Source organism: Panthera uncia, chromosome B1 (genome assembly GCF_023721935.1).
Source record: "Panthera uncia isolate 11264 chromosome B1, Puncia_PCG_1.0, whole genome shotgun sequence".
NCBI lineage: Eukaryota > Metazoa > Chordata > Mammalia > Carnivora > Felidae > Panthera > Panthera uncia.
The window spans coordinates 100684283-100702507 of record NC_064811.1 but is presented as its reverse complement, the minus strand read 5'-3'; the positions used below and the strand labels follow the sequence as shown (position 1 = coordinate 100702507).

General features: G+C 37.2%; 1 protein-coding gene across 4 annotated transcripts in view; it reads right to left on the bottom strand.

Annotated features, from left to right (window-relative positions):
• BLTP1 (bridge-like lipid transfer protein family member 1) overlaps nucleotides 1-17772 on the bottom strand; it is a 223467-nt gene extending 205695 nt beyond the window's left edge. For 2 of the 4 annotated variants that reach the window (XM_049631122.1, XM_049631123.1), the window contains exons 1-5: nucleotides 17463-17770; nucleotides 15928-16008; nucleotides 15559-15617; nucleotides 14347-14438; nucleotides 3030-3151 (exon numbers count right to left, since the gene is read on the bottom strand). In XM_049631122.1, coding sequence (XP_049487079.1) covers nucleotides 3030-3126 — 97 coding nt within the window. In that variant the 5' untranslated portion in view covers nucleotides 3127-3151; nucleotides 14347-14438; nucleotides 15559-15617; nucleotides 15928-16008; nucleotides 17463-17770. Of the gene's footprint in view, nucleotides 1-3029; nucleotides 3152-14346; nucleotides 14439-15558; nucleotides 15618-15927; nucleotides 16009-17462 lie in introns of all 4 variants that reach the window. The other 2 variants (XM_049631120.1, XM_049631121.1) reach the window with 2 other exon arrangements.
• Between the last annotated feature and the right edge of the window lie 453 nt (nucleotides 17773-18225).

Here is an 18225-nt window from a genome sequence, read left to right as displayed (position 1 = left end):
CTCCCCCCCTAACCTCTTTTTTTTTTTTTTCCTTCCCCTCCCCCATGGGTTTCTGTTATGTTTCTCAGGATCCACATAAGAGTGAAACCATATGGTATCTGTCTTTCTCTGTATGGCTTATTTCACTTAGCATCACACTCTCCAGTTCCATCCATGTTGCTACAAAAGGCCATATTTCATTTTTTCTCATTGCCACGTAGTATTCCATTGTGTATATAAACCACAATTTCTTTATCCATTCATCAGTTGATGGACATTTAGGCTCTTTCCATAATTTGGCTATTGTTGAGAGTGCCGCTATAAACATTGGGGTACAGGTGCCCCTATGCATCAGTACTCCTGTATCCCTTGGATAAATTCCTAGCAGTGCTATTGCTGGGTCATAGGGTAGGTCTATTTTTAATTTTCTGAGGAACCTCCACACTGCTTTCCAGAGCGGCTGCACCAATTTGCATTCCCACCAACAGTGCAAGAGGGTTCCTGACAATAACCTACTTTTAAAGAATGCCAGTGAATATGCTACAGTAAATGGTATTTCAAATTTGACAATTTTTCATGAAAAGTTTATAGTCACTTACAGGATTCAGAATATTCCCACAAAGAACCTAGTTCATTAATATACAAAAATTAAAATGTAAGAAAGCAGTTTTTGATAATACCTTTCCTTTTACTTATTCACTTTAGAAGTATAACTATTTTCCAAATTAGGACAAAATAATGTAAAGCAATTTAACATGTATCACCATTTAGCAACAGCACATTAAGTTCCTAACTTTTTAAAAAGGTTATTTTAATATGGATAAAACCAAGCAGTCACGGAGAATCAAAATATATTTTCTCAGGGTAGCTTAAATTGACGGTAACAGCTCTGATGTAATAAGTGCTATGATTTGTCTGCAAATATTATTTCTAGAACAATTCTTTTGAAAAGTTATTTTGATGATATGTCATTGTATTTTTGTTTGTAAAAAGTGTTTTGGGGGGGCGGGGGGGGGAGTTGGCACCTGGGTGGCTCAGTTGGTTAAGCGTCCGACTTCAGCCCAGGTCATTATCTCATGCTTCATGGGTTCAAGCCACATAGCAGGCTGTGTGCTGACAGCGTGGAGCCTGGAGCCTGCTTTGAATTCTGTGTCTCCGTCTCTCTCTGTCCCTCCCCTGCTCACACTCTGTCTCTCTCTCTCAAAAATAAATAAACATTAAAAAAAAAAGTGTTTTGGGTTTTTTTATTGAAGTATAGTTGACACATAATATAGTATTAGTTTCAGGTATACAAAATAGTGATTTGAATATGTCATTATGTTTTAAGTTTAAAAACATTTTGTGCTAATTTTTACTGTAAATCACTGTATTGACAGCAGGTTACTGTGGGTCATTTGGAAAGGCAAGAGGTATCTGCTGAGAAAGTATGCTTCTAGTATTATACAACCTGAGACTTGTGGCCTTTTCACTCTATCATGTCTCTCAAACCCCTTCAATATCATGAGGCCACTTAGTAAAACAGCAAGAGTAAATAGTCAATGTCTTTCTGGGTGTTGCTGTTGTTTTTTCCTTAAGAAAAGGAGTTGTACACAACAGAAAAAAGTCAGAAATTCTAGGTAATAAGAGAAGACGGTGATAGGAAATAAGGAAGAATTCTACCATAATTAACCTAAAAGGTAATTTTCAATGCTGCTTTTATGAAGTTCTATTTCATATTAATATTTTGCATTTCATTTTACTTTTTTGGCTTTAATGAATGATTTATAATAGGGCACTTCTGTCAATTAGAAAAAATCAGAACTCAAAGCTTAAATCATAATTCCTTCCATATACACTTCACCTCTACCCATTTCTTTACACGTCCTGTGGTGTCATGAAAGAAACATAAGCATGCACTCAGAAAAAAAGGAGCTATGTAACCTGTGTAAGTTATTTAATCCTTATGGGCCTCAATTCTCCAACATGTTAAAAGGAAAAGAATAATACCTACCTTAAGTCTTCTCCGAGCATTGAGACAACATATGCAAAATGCCAGTGGTATGTGGCACACAGAAGATACATAATAAATATCATTACCCTCTTTTTCCCTTCTTACCCCATCTTACCCTTTCTATTTTCCTCTCTACCTTTCTAATTTTTATGCTAAAATTCAAATCCACAAAAACTTTCTGGGCAGTAACAGCCCACAATATTCTCTTCCTCTTATTCATATTCATTCATTCATTCATTCATTCATTTTCCCTCCCTCTCTTTGCCATTGATTTATACACTGTTTTGTATTATTTCTATGTACCTAGAAAACTGCTGGAGTATTAGCCCCCAATTTTTTTTTTTTTTTTTTTTTACTGGCAGAGCCCACTGTTAAGTATAAAGAGTAAGGAAAGAGATGAGATTAACTAGGCATATACACTCTTATTTTGCTATAAAAACATATTTACCATAGGGATTCATCATGATAAAACAAAAAAAAGTGTGTGTGTGCGCACACACACACACACGTGCACGCACTGAGATGGGGTTTGGTGAAGGAGTGGACTTGCGACAGGAAAGATAAACTAATTGCAATGTCTTTCTTCTCCTCCCACCTCCCCTAACTCACACAAAAGGAGGCAACCTAAGAAAAAGAGCCCTCTAGAGCACTTGCCAGAGCAAATATTCATAGAAATACAGATTGAGGGGCGCCTGGGTGGCTCAGTCGGCTAAGCGTCTGACTTCGGCTCAGGTCACGATCTCGCTGTCCATGGGTTCGAGCCCCGCGTCGGGCTCTGTGCTGACGGCTCAGAGCCTGGATCCTGTTTCAGATTCTGTGTCTCCCTCTCTCTGACCCTCCCCTGTTCATGCTCTGTCTCTCTCTGTCTCAAAAATAAATAAACGTTAAAAAAAAAATTTAAAAAAAAAAAAAAAAAAAGAAATACAGATTGAAACCTTTTTTCCAAAAAATAAACGAATGGTAGTGTAAGCATTTCAACTTCAGCTAATTACTGCTTAAAATGTGACAGTTGTTAATCTGTACATAAAAAACAAAATACAAGAAAATATATTCTACTTACCAACTAGGAGCCAAACAACATTGGAATTGTGTTCTGTAAGAAAATCTTCTAATTGAGTGATACTAGGAACAATACTCTCATTCTTCCTTTGATCCATTACTGAAGTTTTTCCAGAGCAGCATCTAAAGGCCAAAGAGTTCATATATTAAATTTAGAATCAGAGATTTATTAAACTGCAAAGGAAATCATTTAAGACAGGAAAAAAGGTAAATTTAATAAAAGTAAAAGTTCATAAGGTAGAAGATAAAAGAGAAGCTTAAGGGCCAGATAGGAAAATGGAAATAGTTTCATTACAAAAATCTTTTAGAATTTTACTTTGCTGGTGCTTTTTAGTGTTATGCCTTCTGGTGTATTTTTAATCTAAATGAAAGCTGATATACTGAATTCTTGATTAAAAGAATTAAAGGATGGGCACCTAGGTGGCTCAGTCAGTTTAGCATCCTCCCAAAGACACATAACTTGAACTTAATCTATCTTGCTTCTCTCTCTCCCAATATATTATGATCAGTAAGGATTGTTTTATTTATCTTTGTATCCATAATACCAGTGACAGTGCCTTGAACACAGCCACTGTTTTCAAGTATTACATCATTTTAAATGGTATTTTTATCTATTATGTAAGAAAATATCTGACCTACATGTTTTAAGACAAGCTCTCTCAATATTTTCTTAAAAAAAATTTTTGTGATGCTTATTTATTTTTGAGAGAGAGACAGAGACACAGCGCAAGCAGAAGAGGAAACACAGAATCCAAAGTAGGTTCCAGGCTCTGAGCTGTCAGCACAGAGCCTGATGCAGGGCTCAAACTACGGGCTGTGATATCATGACCTAGAGCCGAAATCGGATGCTTAACTGACTGAGCCACTCAGACACCCCTCAATATTTTCATGACTCATCTATATTCTCTTTATTCTTCCTGAAATCCATGATATTCAAAACTGCTGTCTACATTAAAATAGAAATTGTGGCAATTATTGTTTTTAGTGACAAAGAAAAACATGAAAATGTGAAACAGCTCAAAGCAAACAGAGCATAAACTAGAGATTTATCAAAGTTCCTAATTTAACACCACCACTACTACCACCATTTTAGGAAATACCTTTCCAAAATGATTACTTTTCAAAGTGAATTACCTGTAAAATCTTTTCAAATACTACATTCAAACTATTTTATTTCTTTCTCACTGGCATAAAAAAATCTAATTATCAAACATCTAATACTTACATTACTTACATTACTTTTAGAGACAGAATTCAAAATCTTAATTTGGTCCTTCAGAAATGGAGGTCATCCCACAAATTAGTAGGAAAAAATATAAATAATATGATAGGCAAATGAACAAAATATATAAGTAGGCAATTTACAGAGAAAGATAGTATCACTAACCATTGGGACAATCACCCAATAGTGATATAAGTAAAAATTAGAAAGACTGTAAACAACTACTTCAGCAAAAGTATGGGAAAATGGGCACTCATACACAGTTGGGGAGTAAACTACATTTGGAAAGAACAATTTATTCAAATACTGTAAGAATGTGTATACTTTAACTTGGACAGCATTACACAGTGTACTGAAAAATTTGAAAAAATATATCAATTAATAGGAAAATAATTAAATAGTTAAATATAGTATACTTTACTGGGAAATAATATGCAGCCTTTCTAAAAAAATGAGATAGCTCTATATGGGCTGATACACAGAAAAGACCAGGATATATGTAATGTTAGCAGGGAAAGAGCAAGTTGAGAAACAAAATGTATAGCATTCCACTTAATGTTTAAAAGAAAAAAGACCAGGGGTGCCTGGGTGGCTCAGTCAGTTGAGCGTCCGACTTTGGCTCAGGTCATGATCTCACAGTTCATGGGTTCAAGCCCCGCGTCAGGCTCTGTGCTGAAAGCTCACAGCCTGGAGCCTGCTTCAGATTCTGTGTCTCCCTCTCTTTCTGCCCCTTCCCCACTCATGCTCTGTCTCTCTCGCTCAAGAAAAACTGAATAAACATAAAAAAAAGACTATCCATTATGTATACTACATATAGACACCATATATATACACACATATGTATATATGTGCACATATATGGAGTGTGTGTATATATACGCACTTTTTTAAATCAGCAAAAACAGTGAAGCCATATTATCGTTACCTCTAGAGAGAGCATTGGGAAAGACTTAGGAGGAAGGAAAAGAAACAGTGAAACAGGACTTCCACTTTTACTCTTGACACTTAGGTATTGTCTAATGTTTTACGATTGGCATATAATACTTCCATAATTTAAAAAGAAAAAGGGAGATTTGGTAACTAGAAGATAGGAAATGACAGGTGAGAGACTTTTCTTGCCCAAGCATACATCTATTGACCTCTTCTTATAACCAACCAAGAAATAGGTGTCTCCCAACCCAAAAATAACAACTCAGTCATCTGTCATTCTAGCATCATGTCTTTCTTCAGTGCTTAAATACTTAGCTTTTTAAAAAATTAAAGTGCAAATACTGAGCAAACTCAAAGTTCATCACAACATCAGAAAGATCACCTTAGCAAGAATTATTTGAATTGACAGCCTTGAATGTAAGAATGGAAGGAATATATACTGTTCTAGAAAGGGGAGACAAGTAAGTTTCATCAAGAAAGGACATAAAGAACATTAAGAGAGATTGGGGAAGGGAGAAGGAGGAGGCACTCATCAAAGAAAAAACAGTAGAATCCAAAGATCCTGCTTCAGACTATATTGTTCCAGAAACAGGACATTATGTGGATTGAGAGCATGGATTCTATACTAGACTAAGTGAGAACTACCAGATCTAATGTTATAGCTGTGTGACCATTGGCAAGTTACCTAACCATTCTGTGCTCTATTCCCTCATCTGTAAAACAAGAACACTAATAGTACCTACCTGACAGAGGTGAATAGTGAAAACTGATAAATTCATGTATGTAAACCATTTAGAATAGCACCCAGCACATAGTAAATAATACACCATATAAATATTTGCTGATTGCAACCAATGCTTTTGGTGCCTTGCCCACATACTGTTAGCATTCATCTCTACACAAGATGACTGCTCATTTGGAACAACTGAATACTTTACTGAGGGCTGCTTTTGGACTGCAGAAACATGCTCAGCTTATACTCAGGGCAAGCCAGAAATGCCAAAGAGGTAACATAAATGACGGCTAGGAAAGTGGTGGATACACAACTACAGCTTCTTTGTTCTTGATTTGGGATTACTCTGAGGCATAGTATTTTTTTAAGTTTACTTATTTATTTTTGAGAGAGAGCAGAGGAGGGGCAGAAGGGGGGGGGAGGGAGAGAGAGAGAGACTTCCAAGCAGGCCCCACGCTGTCAGCACAGAGCCCAATGTGGGGCTCAAACTCCCCAACCATGAGATCATGACCAGAGCTGAAACTGAGAGTCAGACGCTTAACCGACTGAGCCACCCATGCGCCCATGAGGCATATTCCATTTGGTTTCCCAAGAGTTCACCAATGGTAGTGAGCTCCAGATGCCCACAGTGGTAACTGCTAGGATAATGCCCTTTACTGACTTCAATCCCTTTCCTTTCTTACTTCCCCATTCTCCTACCAGTCTTTCCTACGATCACTTCTGTACTTGAGTCCTTCCTTATCCAGGTATTGGTTCTAGGAAGACCTAAACTAAGGAACTATTTTTTTTGTTTGTTACCAGTCCTATTAAATCTGAGGATAGCTTTCTTTTACATGAAAAATGATTCTGTACTTTAAAGAGATCATAAAAAAATAAAATTAAAAAATAAAATTAAAAAATAAAATAAAGAGATCATAAAACCATACCATTTGAAGGACACAGTGTTAAATATTTAATATCTTTTAAAAGTTTGCTTTAATTCAGGGTGTGTGTGTGTATATACATATATATATATATATATACATATATATGTGTGTATATATATACACACACATATATATTGTATACAATACAATAAAAACATTTTAGAAAAGGAAGATACTCTCCTTTAGAAAAGGAATATACTCTCTCTCTCTCTCTCTATACATATATATATATATATGACAGAAAGAGAAACATTTCCTTCATCTGAACAGGAAGAAGGGAAAGGAAAGACCAAGATATGGGGAGATCTGGTGATAGAAAGATGAAAGAATCTGATGGCTTCCATAGATTTTTGAAAAATCAAATTCAGGGCGCCTGAGTGACTCAGTTGGTTAAGCATTTGACTTCGGCTCAGGTCATGATTTCATGGTTCATGAATTTGAGTCCCGCATCAGGTGAGCTCAAGCCCCTCTTCAGGTGAGCTCCATCCACTTCTTTTTCTTTCTCTCTCTCTCTCTCTCTCTCTCTCTCTCTCCCCCTCCCTCATGGGATTCTCTCTCTCTCTCTCTCAATAAAAAAAAATTTAAAAAAAAAAAGCCAAATTCATATTTATCTAAAATCTCTTCTATTTCATTTTTTTTTTTTTACTTATTACTCCAAGTTTTTTGGCACTAGTCCCATAACTTCTACAGTACCTGTTCCTTTTCTATTTTTCTTAGTTTTTAGCTTTTGTGTTTATGACAACTGTAAGAAGAATGACCCTAAGTGGTTGGTGAAAGAAAATAATGAATAAGAGGGCCTTCATCACCACAGCTTACCCCAAGTCCCCCAATTCCACCCTACCTCAGCAATAATTATTTATCATCTCAGAAAAGGGGTGAGTGGGAGGAACTGGAGGATCTGTGCACCTGCCCACAGCTTGTCAAGAAAACTTCACTGCACTGGTTAGTTTACCTTCTTCCAAAAGAAGAGATATCATCCCATAATTTGACACAGGATTTCAGGTATAAGGTTTTCCTATACCAGGGTTAAACTGGAACAAGTCTATATATAACATTACCTATGATGTGAGAAGATCTGGTTATGAAGAGACAGAGCTTTCTTGGGTACTGTCATAGGAAAGTAAATATTGATTTTGATTTTTTGGAACAACATAGTTAAGACAGTTGCTTGATAATGTTGAGCTATTTTTTTGTTTATTCATTCAATAAATATTTATTGAGCTTAAAAATTCTGTAATACAGCTAAGGAATTCTGAATATTAAGTATAAGATTTGGAATATTTACAATAACCTTTTTAGTACGATGTCTGGCAATACAGAAAATACTAAAAAAAAAAAAAAGGCTGTTTGAATGAATACCTGTATCTTAGCAGTTATCGTACCATATTACAATTATTACTTTAGAAGTCTCCCCTGGTAGACAAATGTTCTTAAGGATGGGTTTGCCCTACCCATTTAAGCGTAATATCTAACCAAGTTCTGTATACAGAAGTCTCTCAATAAATACTTGTTTCAGAAATGAATGAAATAAATACATCATCATGAAAGTACATAATTATGAGCTATCGCCAAAAGTAAGTGAATATTAAAAAAAAAAAAAAAAATGATAAGTGAGTATTCCAATGTACCCAGAGCCAAAAAGATTCCTAAGTGATCTTTTCACTCTCAAGAAAATCTGGTTTTCATTTGCTTGAGTTTAAGAAGAGGATATTCAACTTTTTAACAACCCAATTAATGTGAAAAAAGTTTAATCAAATCTCACACAACAATGAAATCACAATTCTTTGTATAAAAAGACAAATCACAATTCTTTGTATCTTCAGACCATCATATCAAAATTCTCTGCATTTAATTATAGTTCCTTTTCTAAAATGTTTTTATTGTATTGTATTGTATTGTATCTTAATTTGAGAGAAAGAGAAAGAGAGAGAGCGCAAACACACAAATGCCCGAGCAGGGGAGGGGCAGAGAGAGAAAAGGGAGAGAATCCCAAGCAGGCTCTGAGCTGTTAGTGTAGAGCAGGACTCGGTCTCAGGACCGCGAGATCATAATCTGAGCCAATATCAATTATCAGACACCTAACCAACTGAGCCACCCAGGTGCCCTCAGTTCCTTTTATATAAAAGAAACTGCATGAGTTTTAAAAGTTGGAAAATAAATGAACTTTACAGCTCTCCTCTGACCTTCATCAATATTCATATTCTCTTTACCATCAGGTAAAATTAAACACCTATTAGGACAAAGCACTTACCCTTGGCCAATTTTACTGATCTACAGTAACTGTTACAGAATACATACACTTACTTGAGAATTTTTCAGTTACTGTTTAATTTCTGCTCATATGTAACAAATTATCTGGAGATACTTTTGTAAAAGTTCCCCATTTCAAAGCCATTTATGTCCACCTTAAAATTAAGAAGCCAGATAACTGACCCAAATATCTAAGTAAATACCAATAAAAATGAACTGTCTGAACAGACTGCTCATCTCTACTATGACATAATGACATCCCAAAACAAAAGTAAAACATAAATCAGGTCACGACAACATTTTTATCCAAAATGAAGTTTCAAGGATGATTAGAACATTTGAGCTATTCATTTAAACACTGACCATTCACCAATCTAAAGGTAAACGGCCTAAAACACATGACTTTCCAATTCCATGATGCTTCATAAATAAAGTATATAAAATAGGGAAGTACTTACTACAACTAATATCTCACATAAAATAAATATGTAAATTTTATATTACAAGATAGTAATGGAATATATTAACAAGGTTGTTATTACCCATTAAACATAGAGTGATTGGAAAAGCCCAATCTGACTAAATTATTTTACCTATCAGGATACAAGGCTTTAAATTCCACCATCCATCCCTTCAAGGGGAGTATTAACCAATATTATCTCTTAAAATTCAAAATAAAACAAAAATCTATAATGTCCTATTCTGTTCATTTAAACAAACAAGATAGACAATTATCCTCTTAAGTTAGACCAGGTATATAATCATCTCTACCGAGAAAGTCATTCCAGGTTCCTTTCAGTCCCAGGATTCCAAGTGCAACAAACACAATTCACTATTAAACTAACTCCAAAACCCAACAGAATTAAATGGTAAAATAACATTCTATCAGAAATAACAGAAATCATCTGGTATACTGGAACTAGGCTTTACAGTCAGATTTGAAATGGAAAGCTTGCTCTACCCTTTCAATACCTTCAATACCTTCCTTAGCTGTGAGATAGCTTGAGCAAGTTACTGAATCTCTTTAAGCCTGTTTCCAAACGGCCATCTCTTCTCTGAAGAGATGTTCAAGGCATTAAAAACATGAAGCAAACAAGCTAACATACAGTGCTTGACAAGAAACACATTACAGCAGTGGTGCTAAGCTACTATCATTAATGTTCTTTAAGAAAAAATCAGCTCAACAAAAAAGGTGAAAGCTAAAAAAAATAAATAAAATGCATAGCAGTAGACAATGACTAAAATGCATTTCATTCCTTACAATATATGAGAAAAATACATATATTTAACTAAATAACAGAATTTTATAACCAAAAAAATTAGTTGGCACAAATAACAATCAAGAAATTAAGTTAATATGAATAACATAGTTCTACAAATAACAGTGAATATGATATGATTCTTAGAAGCAGATCAAGTACCAAAATACACTAGTTACCAGGCAACTATTGCTAAAGAAATATTCAGATATGGTGAGTGACAATTCAAACACAAAATCTGCAAACTAAACATACTTTTTAATAACGTAATCTATGCTACAAAAACTGTTCTTTATGTTATATATGAAAGAATTTTTAACATCTCAGAAATCATATCATTCAACAAAAATGTTGCACTTTAACACACCTCACTGCTATAGACAGAAATTTATGCTGGTTTACCTAAGTACTTATTAAAAGCAAAACAAATCTCTTAAAAATCTGTAGAAAACATATCTAGTAATAGGGTAAAAAGAACAGACCTCAAATTCTCCAAACCTAGAAGAAACCATGATTCTTAAATACAATCCACTTTTAATAATCCACCAGAACTAATTTCTACCTTCAACATATTCCTTGACATGATCAGCAATGCAAAGAGCTCAATAGTAACTGCCAAGTGAAAGATGTAATCCTCCTACTTTTACTTCCCATTCACTGGTTGTGGGGTTTTGTCTTCATTTTGTACTGGCTAGTGAACACATTCTGCAAGTTTCCTTTCTTTTTTTTTTTTTTAAGTGTTTATTTATTTTTTGGGAGAAAGAGAAAGCACAAGCAGGAGGGGCAGAGAGAAAGACAGAAGGAAGACAGAGGGAAACACAGAATCCAAAGCAGGCTCCAAGCTCTGAGCTGACAGCAGCAAGTCCGATGCAGGGCTTGAACTCATGAACCCGGAGATCATGACCTGAGCAGAAGTCGAACACTCCAACTGAGCCACCCTGGTGCCCCTCCTTCAATTCTTTTAATCAAGAATTCAATATATCAACTTTCATTTAGATTAAAAATACACCAGAAGGCATAACACTAAAAAGCACCAGCAAAGTAAAATTCTAAAAGATTTTTGTAATAAATCTATTTCCATTTTCCTATCTGGGTCTTAAGGTTCTATCTTCTACCTTATGTCACTTCAGTCAGAAACCCTCCCAAATACATGTTCAAACTATTCACCCAACCAAATAGGGTCTTTGGATGTGGGGAGAGGGAGAAACTTGTCACATGTGTTTACCAACACTCTCCTCACATCAAGTTCAAAGAAAACATTTTCTTATTAGCATGTTGCTACCCTAAGAGCCCACAAGATTCATTTAACAGCCAATTCCTGTGAGCTGATGATATTGCTACAACTGAAACTGAACTTTCATGTAAGTAAAACAACAAAGAAGTCTGCTTTGGAGAAGTTTTATGTGGATATGACGCATACAGTACTACTGGTGATATGAGACTCAGCATTTTAAATGGATATGAATAGAAATATACTTTACGTATACATAAAAAGTGACCAAGTACAAACAGATCAATAATCTAAAATTCAGACTTTAAACATTTTGGTCAATGTTCTCTTACCCTTTGAAACATTCATTCCATGGTATTAATTCACCATTAAAATGATAAAAATATAGCTATCATAACAATGGCTACAACACTTATTCAAGGTTTGCTGTGTGCTAGACACAGTGCTAAACACTTTACGTGCATTTACTCATCTAATTGTCACAAATAACTACTCATTAACAATTCCCCATTTTAAAGACGAGAAAACTATGGCACTGAGAAGCTAAGCACAAACACAGCTAAGGCCCCAGTAATTATCTCTTAGTTCTAAGTTTCGTTATATGAAAAATGAGATCCTTCCTCCCACCTCTACATTTAGAAGCTAATATGAATGCTACCAAAATTCAAATTTTGGCATAAAAAATTCATATTTTGCCCACTATGGCATTTTTTTTTAACCTAAAATGATTCTCTATTAAGTCAAGGGTCAACAAGCACTTTTTTTAAATAACCCTGAGTGGTAACACAAGTTGTGCAGCCTGATTAGCAGCAAAAAAGGCCAAATTATAAAGCGAACCAAATCTAACTTAACCACCTCCCACTCCTCTAGAACCTCTCTCTCACCTGATCATAAAGGCTATTATTCACTGACTTTTAAAGAGCTTTTTTGCCCCTAAAGAACTTGACAATTGATAAAATGTATGGTAGTTTTAAAATGTCCAAAAACTCTTTAACATTCCTCCCTTCAAGAGGTAGAACTTAATTCCCGTCTCAAGTGTGGGCTGGACTTAGTGATACAGCTGTAAAAGAGTATGTCAGAAGCAATGGTGTGTAACTAAGTCAAAACTGGCATCACAGCTTCCTCCTTGTTCTCTCTTGGATCATCTGTTCCAGGGGAAGCCAGATGCCTTGTTAGGACATTTAAAAAGCCCTAGACAGGGGCGCCTGGGTGGCGCAGTCGGTTGAGCGTCCGACTTCAGCCAGGTCACGATCTCGCGGTCCGTGAGTTCGAGCCCCGCGTCAGGCTCTGGGCTGATGGCTCGGAGCCTGGAGCCTGTTTCCGATTCTGTGTCTCCCTCTCTCTCTGCCCCTCCCCCGTTCATGCTCTGTCTCTCTCTGTCCCAAAAATAAATTAAAAATGTTGAAAAAAAAATTAAAAAAAAAAATAAATAAAATAAAAGCCCTAGACAGATCGGCATGGTGAGGCTTTGAGGCCTCTAGCCAACAGACATGTATGTGTGCCATCATGGAAGCAAATCCTTCTGCCACAGTTGAGATGACTGAAGTTCCTGCCAAGATTTTGGCTGCAACCTCATGACAGACCCTAAACCAGAAGGACTGAGTTTAGGCGCTTCCAAATCCAGACTCACAGAAACTACGATAGTAAATATTTTAAACCACTAAGTTCAGGTATAATTTGTTACTCAGCAATAGATAACTAATACAAAGTATGTGAAAAGTAATTTTGCAAGATAACTACAAGTTATCTCTACTCTGATAGTTCATACCAGTCATGTTAAGCTAAACTAATGCACTCTACTCTCCTCCAACTTACCAAAAGATGAGGAATCAGCAATAACACACCAAGAAGATTACCAATCCCATGAATGAACCATTTCCTCTCTCTACTTTAAGTGAGAGTCTCCTGCATGGACTCTGTGGAGCAACCCCTACCCTGCCTCTACATATTCATCTGTATCCGTAATCATCACCATCTCCTTAACTCCTGTCTCAGAAGTCTATCTAAAGCACCCTTGACCTGCATCCTCATTTTCCATCCCTTCCAGCTTAGTCAGTGACCTTGCTTCACTAATTATTGTCCCTCTCTCCTCTATCTTCAAATTTTATTTTTGATGTTTTTTTATCCTCAGCAAATAAAGATTATAAATCATATCACTCATACCTTTAAAAAACAAAAACTCTGCCTGTTTCCAATTCTGTGTCTCCCTCTCTCTCTGCCCCTCCCCCGTTCATGCTCTCTCTCTGTCCCAAAAATAAATTAAAAAAAAAAAAAAAATACTCTTTAAAAAACAAAAACTCTCAAACTCATATATCTAGTGATCCCCTCTCTATTCAATTTAGAATCAAACTTTCTGAAATAGGTAAATGACAGTACCTATTTCAATTTCCTTATCTCTTACCACTGTGAACTGGCTCCATCCATATAATCGCTCTTGCTCAGGTCAACAACTTTTTAAAAAAAATTTTTTTTTAACATTTATTTATTCTTGAAAGAGATTGAGAGAGAGAGAGAGAGAGAGAGAGAGAGAGAAAGAGAGAGAAAATATGAGCGGGGGAGGGGCAGAGGGAGAGAGGGACACATAATCTAAAGCAGGCTCCAGGCTCCGAGCTGTCAGCAGAGCCTGATGCAGAGATCATGACCTGAGCCAAAGTCAGATGCTTAACCAACTGAGCCACCCAGGTGCCCCAACAACTTCTTGACATGTCTGATAGATACTTTCTTTGTCCTCATTTTATCTGATATCTCAAAGGTGTTTAATACTCACTCCTTTTCTCCAAACTCAGTTCTTCCACTGACTTCTGTGATTCTCCTGCTTCCTTATCCATTCATTCATCTCCTTTGAGGTGTGTCTTCCTTCTAGGATAGGGATTTATTAGTCTTCCCTATCCGCATTTCTTTTCTTTTACTCTACATTTTTTCCCTGAGTGATCTCATCTAGTCACATTGCTTTTAACCATTATCTATAAGCTGAGACTCCAAATTTTATATCCCCAGCGGGGTCTTCTTAACTGAGATCTATATCCAGCTTCCTAATGACATTTCTTGCAAGTCACAGATGCCTCATAACAACAGCCCCACAACCATGTTCCCCAATCTATTGTTCTTCCTATACTGCCTCAGTAAATGGTCCCAGAATCCACTCAGTTTCTCAAGCCAGATATCAGATATCAGTTCCTTTATCCTTCAAATGTTTATTATACACTTATTATGTGCTTGCATATGACAGTAGCTAAAAATTACCCAGACTCAACTTTCTCTCAAGCCCAAAATCCTACTCAATACATCTCCTTTGCATCTATCTAATCCATCTCCATCTTTAATTCCCATTTGCATCTCTGTACTTCTGGTTCTCATTTGCCACCTGAATTATTACAATGCCTCTTATGATCACCACTCTGCCAAACTCATCACCCTCCAACTCATCACCAGACTGTTGCCTAACCATGTCACTTCTATTCGTTATATATAAACTGCCTGAAATTTTCTCATATTAAAGAGTTAATTTTCTTAACCTCTCAAGAAATTTTTGAAATTCTATCATTATCTTTAACATGAAAAAAAATATGATGAAATGAAGTCTAGAAGAATCCTAGTATCCCACTGTACCTTAGAGTAGCACTAGTAGAGTACCTTCCTTTATTAACTAAAATTATGAAAGATTTATTATAAATACAAACATTTACCATATGGGCAGTGCTGTTTTCTAGTCTTTTATATAAACCAAAAACATCTTTGCACATAGAAATAAAAAAATGTATGATATTTCACAAAAATATTACCTTCCAGGCAAAATTCACTACTCTAGTATTCTCAAGGGCCATGATGAACACTAATACTAAAAGCCTGAAATAATGCCTGAAATATGGTACTCAATAAATATTGATGAAATGAATTAAATATTTCTTCATCATGTTTAACTGTCTTCTACTAATCTCCATAGAACTCATAATATAAAATATACTTGACTTCAACATACCTAGTATCCTGTGAAGAACAAACCAAAGTCAACTAATTTTCTTCATTTATTTTTAAAGCCTTTTATAACATGGGCATGAGCAAGAAAAAGAAAGAAAAAAATGTTAACACTTGATAGAGAATTAAGCCAAAGCTTCCCTTGGCTTTCTCCTCCCAATACACAAGCTAAGCACACAACTTAATTGTCAATCAGATATCAACAATTCAAAAGTGAGGTAAGATGAATGGCAGGTCATGTTATATACTGCCCCAACCTTCATTCTATGACCATTCAAGCAGCTTAAAACACAACTGAAGCAGAAAGTCAGATTTCGTCTATCTCAGCTTTAATTGGAAATTAGTTTTTTAAAAACTTGGCCAAAATATTTACTCAATTTTTTTCCAGAGTCTGCAGTGTTTTCTTTCTCCTTGTCTTCAGAAGGCCCACCTGCAGCGTTTCATCTTAACAAACCTGAAAAGAACATTTTAACCAATTATAGAAGATAGTTTGGCTTTATCAACATTTGCACCATTTCAGAATAAATTATTTGATTGCATGAGTGTGAATGCACACACATAGAAAGTGTTTAATGTTACTCCAATATCACATTTCCTTCTTTAAAGTTTCCAGACAAGAAATACTTCTAAACTAGAATAAGACCACGGTTTCCAAATTACAGTGTTCTAAAGCTTTTAGAACAAGGTTCCAGAAGTCAAATCCTATGTTTAAAACATACTCAAAGTGTGGCCTTAAAAAAGTTGTCCTCTCAAACTGTTGGTTCTCTGCTGGCAGGAATGGTGCCTCAGTTTCCTTCCTATTCCAACCACCTGGCACACTTTTTATCAAATGAAAATCACTTTGCAAACTGTTCAGATACTTGGGAGATGATAAAGCATACTGATTATGGGACCTTAAACTGCAGTCAGATTACCTGGTTTAAATCACATCTCTACTTTGTACAAGGTGATTTTTAGGGCTGCACGGTTTAGTTCATCTATAAAATGAGAGTAATAACAGACCTAACGTGATAGGATCGTTATGATGATTAAATGAGATAACATGCACATAAAATATGTCTTACTCAACAATTATGTAAAATGAATATTCTGGTTAATTCATCTATTTTCATATTAAATGTTTATGGTTAACTTAGAATAAATCAGCTTCAATGCCATACACAGGGTGAAAGCAGTAACATGAAACCAGTTGAAACGTACACCATTGGGCAGTTACCAAAACATGATTTTCTTACAGAGGAAATTTACAAGAATTCTTTCCATTTAACAAGCGTCCCTGTCTACTGCCAAAACTAAGGTCAAAGGGGGTGGGAGTTAGGTGTGGAGGAGGGGAGAAAAGAATATACTCTGCCGAAGGAGAATCAACTTCCCTTCACCTTCCTTTGACCGTAAGATATTGTTTCCGCTGAAATGTACTCTTCAATAGTGTAGACTCAGCAAGCACCAACTCACAATACAACACACGTCCCGCCGGGATTGGGAAGGCGGAAGGTTCTAAGGCTCCACCGCCATCGGTCAGTAGACCCTACGTTAAGCGTTCGGGGTCTGCCGCAGCCAAGGACTCCCAGCAAGGCTAAAGCCGGAGCCTGCAGGTGCGCTTGTCCTTCCCGCCCGCGGAGTCCACACACCAAGTGGGCGCCGCCCACCCGTCTTATCACCATCCACAGAGGCCGCTCCGGCGTCGGCGCCCCCAACCATCGACTGTAATGGCTCTTCCAGGCCTTCCCATTGACCTTCTACACCCGGTCTACAGGTCCCGGTGCTGCAGGTAAGAATAGCAAACTAGGAAACGAGTCGACGCCGCAACAGCGGCGAAGAAGCCAAACCTCCAGACTCTGACCTGGCTGAGTTCCAGAGATGATGGAAAACTGCTCACCCAACCCTGCCCAGTCCGACCCGTCCCCTCACCTGGGCGAGCGCCGGGGCGGCCTGGAACCGCACCGGCCTCTTCGAGGGACGCTAAAGGCCTCGGGCAGCGGCAGCAGCGCCGAGCCGGCCCGGGCCGGGGAAGCTCTGCCCGCGCCCACACCCTCTAGCCCCGCTACCCCGGCCAGCTGCTTTAGGTCCGGCCGGGGGCCCCTAGCCACTAACACAGAGAGGGGCGGAGAAGGATGGGAGGGGTCCCAGCTAGAGCCAGGCGTCGCTGCGGCTGCGGCTGCGTCAACTGGTAGCGTCAGACGTCACGGCGCCGGCACGCCACCCAAGCCCCATCCAGGAATCTGCAGCGCCCCACCCCTTTTCTCTCCTCCTCTTCCCCTGTCCCCGCACTGTGGGTGGAGCCTGGGCGCTGGGCGGAGGTCCGGGGCGGGTTTGGAAAAATCGCTTGCTACTTAGCCACGGGAGAGGTCAATGAATGGCCTTCCTGAGTCCAGGAGACCGAGAAGCGCGGATAAGACCAGGACGTTAACAAAAAGGACAATCAAACCGGTGCTATGAAGTGAAATGAATCCTCTTGGAATAGAGAATAATATTTTTATGACCTTATCAATATAAGGTGCTTGATTGTATGAAATGAAACTACATTGACTCAATTGAGTCTGTTATTATATTAATGAAAAGTGGTTTGATGGTCACCATTTTTAAACAGACTCTTAATATTATTTAGCGGGTGAACCAAGGCAAATGACTTTCTGGAGTTGGAGAATTATCTCAGATATATTGCACACTTCTT